The sequence below is a fragment of the Juglans regia genome, chromosome 10, assembly GCF_001411555.2.
Source record: "Juglans regia cultivar Chandler chromosome 10, Walnut 2.0, whole genome shotgun sequence".
Classification (NCBI taxonomy): domain Eukaryota; kingdom Viridiplantae; phylum Streptophyta; class Magnoliopsida; order Fagales; family Juglandaceae; genus Juglans; species Juglans regia.
Window position 1 is genome coordinate 36,945,891 of NC_049910.1, and position 8,691 is coordinate 36,954,581.

An 8,691-nucleotide genomic window follows, 5' to 3' on the forward strand; every position below is an offset into this window, starting at 1 on the left:
CTGACTTGCCACTTGCCACCATTTCACCCTCTCGCTGAGCTCATCCTCAACACATGTCAATCAAGCTGGTGTTTCATGGCTACTTATAATTAACAACATTAATGCATCAACAGCCAACTAAGTTCTGCATGCATGGGTTCATGTTACGACACCACATTTATGTGTTGTGTCTTATACTCTTTACAGGTGCTGATCTATATATGTACGTCGTCTTTTAGTATTCCTCCAGCACTATAAGTAGTGGCCATGGAGCAAGCTGCCTTACTCTTCAAACTCCGGTCGGCAATTTCTGAGAACCATTAATTGATCCAACAAAGAAAAACCAGATAAAATGAATTCCAAAACTCGTATATTCTTCGGCTTTCTCCTTGCAGTTGTTCTTCTCATCTCTTCGGCTGTAGTGGCAGAGACATCCAACGATGAGAACAAACGTTAGTATACCCATTGCCATCTTGTTTATTTTCTTAGAATCTAAATTGATCGGTTTCTTGGAAATCTAAACATGCATGCTGGAGTTGAGCAATATGCAGCTATATATAATATTATTTACTTCCATCAAGCTGGTAGGTCATGTAAACCTTCCAAAATTGACGCATTTCATATGCTTTGATCAGAATTGCAAGAAACATTCTTATTATTTCGACATCTTTTAATATATATATATATATATATATTGTTAAATATATATAACACATGGTACGTGCATGTATATATGTTGGATTAGTCATCGGGGAAAATTCACATATAATTTCTTAAAATCTGCAGTGGAGGCGGCGGCAGAGGGAACAAACCAAGTAGAAAATGCAGAGTACTACGGATGCAGAAAGTATTGTTATCGCTATGGCCACCATGGATATCCCACAAGATACTGTTGCTACCATCCTGGAGACTCTCCTCACACCAAAACTACTGATGAAGCCATCTCTAAACAAGGTTCGTATTGGGATCCCATGTACATTTGTTCCTCTTTTTTCTTCGCTAAATATTGTTACCATTATTAATTTCATCCTTTACTCCCTTTGCTTGCCGAATTGGGTAATTATTTCATCTCGATGAGGCACTTCTTTTACGTATTTTAATTTATTGTTTCCTAGCTAGCTACTTTACATGGTAATTTCAAGAGGATTTTTCTTTTTTTTTTTTTGGTTGACATACATGCCTTACGTTAATAACATTAACAAAGAACCGTGGTATGTAGGGGGAAAGCTAGCTTTTTGCTTTTCCTTTCAACTTCTGTACATAGAAATTAAAATCGCATTTAATTACCTGAATACAAAATTACAACCTTGACTCATACTTCTAATTGTGCACAATGCAATTTATTGTAGAAGAACCAAACCCGGTACATGACACAATGGATGCCGGACATGGAGGAGGCCATAAAGGAGGCGGAACAGGTGGCAAGGGAGGCGGAGGCAGCGGAGGTGGAAAGGGAGGAGGTGGCAGTGGAGGTGGAAAGGGAGGCAGCAGTGGTGGAGGTGGTGGTGGCGGCAAGGGTGGAGGAGGTGGTGGTAGTACAGGTGGCAAGGGAGGAGGTGGCAGTGGAGGTGGAAAGGGAGGCAGCAGCGGTGGAGGTGGCGGTGGCGGTGGGGGCAAGGGTGGAGGTAGTGGCGGTGGCAAGGGTGGAGGTGGTAGTGGTAGTGGTAGTACCGGTGGCAAGGGAGGCGGAGGCAGCGGAGGTGGAAAGGGAGGCAGCAGCGGTGGAGGTGGAGGTGGTGGTGGTGGTGGCAGTGGCAAGGGTGGAGGAGGTAGTGGAGGTGGCAAGGGTGGAGGAGGAGGTGGTAGTACTGGAAAAGGTGGAGGAGGTGGCAAGGGAGGAGGAGGAGGAGGTGGTGGTGGATCAGGAAACAATATTAATTGAGTTAATAATAGAGGGACATGAAGTAGTAGTGGCTGTGGAGGTGGCAAGTCATGAATCCAAGCCGTAAAAGTAGTAGAGCCTGAAAATATGCACCTAGCTATATATGGCTCGAGTAAAAACGCGTATATATAAATTACATCATGTATATGCAGGAGTTTGAAGAGTTGATAAATAAATTGCATGCATGCAGTACCCCCAACGGGTTTTATATTACAAAACATGCATGCATGCATGCCTGCTGCTTTCCTTTAGGCCGATCATGATCATCTAAAGTACTCAACAGTACCTGTACGTAGCATATATGTGTGAACATGTAAAATCATCATGTCATGACAATGAATAATAATAAATTTTGTGTCTTCAACTGGCCGGAATCAAGCTCCCATATATGTCCCCAGCTAGCTCATGTACATGTGTTTCTTGAATTGACCTGGTTTTTATTCTTCTCATGTACTTATATGGAGTACGTACGTCAACAATAAAGCTAGCTCTGCATGGATTTCAGACGTCCCAAATTATGGTTTATATATATAATATATGAAATGAGAATAAGGCAAAGGGCAGGATCATATGATCTAGATCCATCGGTCCTTTATATTAAGTAATTTTCCAAATTAATTTTGTTTCTAATTTTTGCAAGACGTTTGCATGCAGTAGTACTAGTCCATATAAAATATTTATATATAAATTCAAAGGAGGAAACGTACGGTACTCGACCATTTTACCAATTAAGTTATAAGGTCAATTAATAACCTGCAATTAGATGGGTCCCAACTCCCAACCCCTCTCCTCCATTAAATTAATTAAGCCCCATCAAAACATGATCATTTTTCTCCATTGTTAAGATTCCAGTCGTGTCGTCGTTCGTTCGTGATGATCTATCATCGGCCAATTGCTCGAAACCTTGTCGTTTTGGCTGCTTTATCATGCACTTCATGAGTACTAGTACTCATGTTGGTTACCCCACAGCTTTGATGTTCCAATTAATAATTAGCCTCCATGCATCCACCTTAAAATTATTAATGTACTTTTTTCTTTTCTTTTCTGAATTCCTTGAAAGCACAACAAATTTCGGTGACAATTTATTCTTTGATCATGATCATCTTCGTCATCCGATTGATCATTATTATTTACATGATGATCAAACATCATCATCACGATTAGTACTATTCTAATTATCACCAACATGACTTCAATGCAACCACATGTACTCTTTATTTTTGCAACCAAACAATTGTAGATCATGGACTTCTTTCATCCAATTAATTAGAGGCCATAGAAGCGGTGGTGATTCAAACCCTATTGATCATCAAACAAATTAAGTACTACGTACTCTTGTTATGAACAAAATTTCAATTTATTGAGACATGATAAGGTTAAAACTTTGATTTGTCCCGCTCGTTATAATTTTCATGAACTATCAATTAAAGGACCCCGGCGGCCAACCACCAAATTAAAGCAGCGCGCATGGACAAATCAATATACTATTACCAAGTATTTTGTCAACAATTATATATATAGGACCACATAATATATAGCATTCTGCTAAATGGACTCATGTTGTCATGTTTTCTTAACTAAGTAATCTATTGAGTCGAGGGCGAAACTAAGATTTGGTGTCTGGGGGGCGATCGGCAAAGTTTGCAGTATGTGTCAGCATAAGTAATATGTACTTTTTGCACGTGACTATATAAAAAAAATAATCACACATCATAAAATTATACAATTGTTATCAACTTACTCATATTTTTCTAAACTTTAAGAAAAATTTATAGATTAAGAATAAACCTGAAAATGTATCTAATAATATAAAAGTCATTAGATTTTTATTGTATAATTGTATTACTATTAATAAGTGAACAAAAAAAAGCACGTGAATAACTAATAAATTCTTCTCAAAAGAAAATAAATTATTCACGTACTCTCTAGATCTCTCTAGAAACATCTCATCAATCATTTAGCTAGATAAATTTGCTACCTTCCCATATGCAAGAATCTTCAAGATTTGTTTTAACTATTAGATAAACTCACTTGCAACGTCTAGCTAGTTAACAGATTAATATGTGGTTAAAAATATCTCAAAGGTTGTAAAAGAAAATTATGTACATGTAATAGGCAAGAAACTCAATGAAGTCGAGAATGACCTAAATGAGAATAAAAAAAAAAAAAAAAAATCATGTAACTATATAAGTTCAAAAAGACAAGAAAAACTTATATGATATCATTGATATGAAACTTATAAACAAACTGCAAAATGCACACCTAAGACAAATAAAGAGATATAGAAATGTCAAACCAAGGCTATTATATTAGAGTAATGCTACATGCAGTCGTAGAGTGCGCAAGTGACATGCAGTCGCTTTGAAAAATAATAAAGTCTACTATTAAAAAATTAATTTTTTTTTCATATGGGTCTCATATTTATTCATTTTTTTCAAAGTGATTGCACGACGCTTACACACTCACAATTGCAGCTATTATTTTTCATTATGTTAATGAACTTAAAGATATTTGACTGATATACTGTGTATTTGAGTGTTAGGGGGACAATTTTTAATATTTTAAGAATATTTACACTTAAAATTGTCATTATACAATATTCAAGACTAATTTTTAAAACTTACCCCAATCTACAACATAGTTTCGCCCTGCTGTTGAGTGTGGCTTGATTCCTATTGAAAAAGCATCACTCTAAGTTGTTCGCTCAAGCGAAGCACTTGGCACTCGAGCGAAGCATCAAACAGATTGTTGGATCAACAGTTGCTCAACAGTCAACTCGAGCGGGACCCTTACAAATTGTTCGCTCGACTTTCACTTGACACTTAGGTCGAGTGAGTTCTAGCTCTAATGTTCACTCGAGTCTCACCCGACACTTCGCTTAAGCGAATGTTTGTAAAATTGGGTTCCACGCCGTTTCAATATAAATACATATTTATTTTCACTATATTTTACTTTTGAGCAGTCAGAAGTATTTATTTTCAATAGTCAAATACATATTTATTTACTTTTAAAAAATCCTCGATCGGAGGGTTTTTTTCAGATTCATGTGTACGTATAACTTAATCATGTTATACACTTCGACTAGGAGAAACGAGAGTGCACGTACAAGTAGTACTCAATATTTGAGTACTACATCTATTCTTTACATTTTCAACATTTTCGTTAATTAATTCTCAAATATTTCATTTTTTATCTCAACAAAAAGAGGAGGCGATGGCGACTAGCGTAATAGCCCTCCCTGGGCATGACCATAGGAGATCATCCCCATCGTGGAATGTCTATTTTGAGCTATAGCTACTACCCTAAAGGCGAGCCCGTCACCACAACACCTCCAAAATATCCAGCTAGTTCAAAGTCTGGCCCTTCTCATGGTCCAAAGGTCAGGCTTTACTACCTTAAGTAGTTTCAACTTATGTTTTTACTCGAATTCCTGACCTCAAAGCCATGAAATACCAGCTTGTATCAACTGAGCTACCACCTTGGTGGTTCTCAAATATTTCATTTAGATGAAGAGAATAAGATATCGATATTGACTTGAGCTAACTTCAATATATAATTTATACCCTATAATTAATTAGTTCGAACAGATAATACGGTACATGAATGCTTAATTAGATGCTGAACAGTGAAATCATATATATGGCATGATCAAGCTGTAATTAACCACATGATGACTAGTTGCTCATCAATAGACGACCTAAATGATCAATATATATATAGGGGCCCGGCATGCATACATGCATGCCATCATTGACAGGGCCATTCTACTGTTCCACCATTCAACTATATATTCCCATCAAAATTTTAATTCAATGTTGTACCACATAATAGGCCTGGGGGCTGGGAGGTATATATCGCAATTTGCCCAATTAATATATAAACAATATTATTACCCCCAAACAATATCAAATATATATCTAAATATCAAATATATTTATACCATATATAATACTAGGGGTGGGCAGCGGGGCCCCGCCCCCCGCTACCCTGCCCCCGATCGCCCCGCCCTCGCATGGGCGGGTGGGCGACATTTTGTTAAAAACTTGAATTTAATTTTAAGTTATTAAGTCTCATATTGCTTAACTATCATTATTGTATTGCCTTGGCCTCCTATATAATGGTTGGTTTAGGAGACCAAGACAATTCAAAACATAACTCTAATGAGTTTTTTTTTTAATGTATAAATTTCAATTTATATTTTAAACTATATTATAATTTGAATCTAAAAATATTTTTAGACTAAAAAAAAATTTAAATAATAGGTTGAGCGGGGGCGGGGCGCGGTGTGGTTAGAAATCACACCCCCCGCACCATGCAGGTAGCACCCCTATATAATACATCCAAAAATTAATGTACATTAATTTGTTGAGGTAAAAATAAATAAATAAATAAATAATAATAATAATAACACCAACAAACATACACAGTACTAAAGTCATTTTGGTCAATTTATTGGGCCCTAAAATCATTGACTGTTGTTGCTGGTTTTGGGGGGTGTGAAGACAAAGAGAACACCCCAACGTGTGAAACAAAAAGCAAGCCCTCTTGTTGTTGGCCCACCCACCCGTTGAGAAAATTAATCCCTCTTTTAAATACTACATTTAACGGGAAATCATGCTCGTCAATCATCTTCTTGGGAACACCTTTCATCTTCCTCCTCCCTCTCCCTCTCTCTCTCCCTTTTTATATTCTTCCTTTGTACTGAATCCTACACACACAGCACTCAGCAGATTCTATTCTATCACTTCTGCTCTCTCTTTTCTTCTTCTTCGGTATTGGAAGCAACGAGGAGCAGAAAGTTATGAAGATCAAGAAGAAGAAACATGGTCTTCCATACATGATGACATGGCCAAGTTATAACATGATCTTTTGAGAGGTGTTTTAATTTGGAACTCGTTTGTTGGTTTCTCTCGTCAACACCCCGTATGGGATTTGCTTATGAGGAGCTTGTTTCCGGTGAAGAATTCATCGGAGGAAAATCCGGCGGCGTACATGGGAAAGCCAGGCATTTTGTTCTTGTTCTTGTTCTTGTTTTCTAGTTACTTTATTCTTAATTTACGTCTCCTTTTTTTTTGGGTTTCAAATATGGAAATGGGGATAAAGAGAAAATAGTTATGGAAAAAAAAACAGATCATGTGAAATGTTCAGCTTAGAACTTTGGTGGACATTAATTCACAGAAAAGAAATGGCTGGTTTTTCCAGGTCTCTCAGATAGTTTTTGATGAATTTGTAACCTTCTTCCACTCTTTTAACATCACAAATTTCATGAATATAATTTGCTGCCAAAGGAGAATATAACCTTAGCTCGTTAATTTACTTCGTGAAAGGAAAACAAACAAAACACCGGCCATCTCATGGCAATATAAATTTATTACTTACTCATTTATTAATTCACGAGTTATATATATATATACACATATATATACATGATTCAATGATATAATTAAGGATATCTAATTATAAGAAAATTGTTTATTTATGACCAGTTATTTTTTATAAAAATAATTATTTCCTGTTAAAATGAATTTATTTTGTCGTAAATAGTCGTTTTCATATTCTAAAAGCATGCATGTTGTCAATTAATTAGTACGTCTAGCATTAATAGTTATATATTAACCCTTAAACCATCATTTTATATTTTTTGATTAATCTAAATTAACCATAATTTCAATCCGGAGTGTGTTTTTTTCTTTTTAACCCATGTCCTACATTATTGGTTGGTAACGTGTCTAATTAATTAACCAACTGACAATTTCAAACATCCACGTACATGTTTCAATTGATTTGTGCCTGATCTACGTACCGGCCACCACTGTTGTAATTAATTGATTAGCATATATATTAATTAAAAGAGTAATAGAGTAGTTTAATTAACGAACTTAATTGGTTGGTATTAAGATCATTAATTATAAATGTACCTAGCGAACTCTCCAGCCTTGTTTTTCTTATTAGTTAGTTGGTATGATCATCGATATATTTTCAAAGATCAGTTGGGTAGCTTGGAGCCCTTGAATTTGATAGAAGAGTTTTGTTATTTATCATTACCACATTACACATCACACTTATTTTTATTTTTATTTTATTTTATTCTTCTTAAACTAATTGAATTATTCTACTTATCATCTATTGATAAGAGAAAAAAATTAAAAAATTATGTGCGGCATATGGCGCGAAGATGATGAGTGGAATTTTTCATATATAATAATATTCATAGCATCTAATTAAAGCTTAATAAAATAAATTAAAATAACTCCTTATAATCATGTACGTATATATATTCAACAAACCATATATAATTTGATTCCTTTTAATATTATGCAATTAATTCTTGCTTCCGCACATACACACACATATTATATAAGGAAGTAATTCTATATATAATATATATATATATATATTATCTTAACGATCATATAATACTTGAAAAAAACATTTGATCATCTTATAAATTCGTGAATGGGTTGAATAATATCGCATGAACATGTGAACATGACCCATTAATTATATATATAATCTGCCAAAATGTAGTAGTTTCATTTTGAGGTAAAAGGATCAAATTTTCCATGAAAACAGAGTTGACATTATTTTCGTGCCTAGAAGTTCGATATCGTTTTGCGTCACACCAAAAATTTAGGTTGCCGGCGTCGTTTGCACTTTGCGTTGTCTGCGTGTTGTATACGCACGCACGCATGCATGCACCCTGGCTAGCTGTGACATTTTATTATATGTACTTTTCCTTGCATGTGTTGTAATTATTAGGTTATATATATATATATATATATATATATATATATATATAGGGTAGCTTATAATCGGGAATAAACGATTTG

The 8,691-nt window shown here is 35.4% G+C and overlaps 1 protein-coding gene across 2 annotated transcripts; it reads left to right on the top strand.

Annotated features, from left to right (window-relative positions):
• The first annotated feature begins 243 nt into the window (after positions 1–243).
• Positions 244–2,225, top strand: LOC109004676 (putative glycine-rich cell wall structural protein 1). Of its 2 annotated transcripts, none has more exons than XM_035694636.1 (4): positions 244–431; positions 766–933; positions 1,332–1,748; positions 1,818–2,225. In XM_035694636.1, the coding sequence occupies exons 1-4, from the start codon at positions 332–334 to the stop codon at positions 1,859–1,861; spliced, it is 729 nt and encodes a 242-aa protein (XP_035550529.1). In that variant the 5' UTR covers positions 244–331; the 3' UTR covers positions 1,862–2,225. The 2 variants fall into 2 exon arrangements, with proteins under 2 accessions (XP_035550529.1, XP_035550528.1); XM_035694635.1 differs by having other exon boundaries at positions 247–431; positions 1,329–1,748.
• Positions 2,226–8,691: the final 6,466 nt, after the last annotated feature.

What these genes read in the sequence shown, in the direction of transcription:
- LOC109004676 (XM_035694635.1), top strand. Translation starts at nt 332, where the DNA reads ATGAATTCCAAAACTCGTATATTCTTCGGCTTTCTCCTTGCAGTTGTT. An exon ending in ATCCAACGATGAGAACAAAC is followed by an intron (nt 432 to 765) that starts GTTAGTATACCC and finishes TAAAATCTGCAG; the next exon opens with TGGAGGCGGCGGCAGAGGGA. An exon ending in CAGTGGCAAGGGTGGAGGAG is followed by an intron (nt 1,749 to 1,817) that starts GTAGTGGAGGTG and finishes GTGGCAAGGGAG; the next exon opens with GAGGAGGAGGAGGTGGTGGT.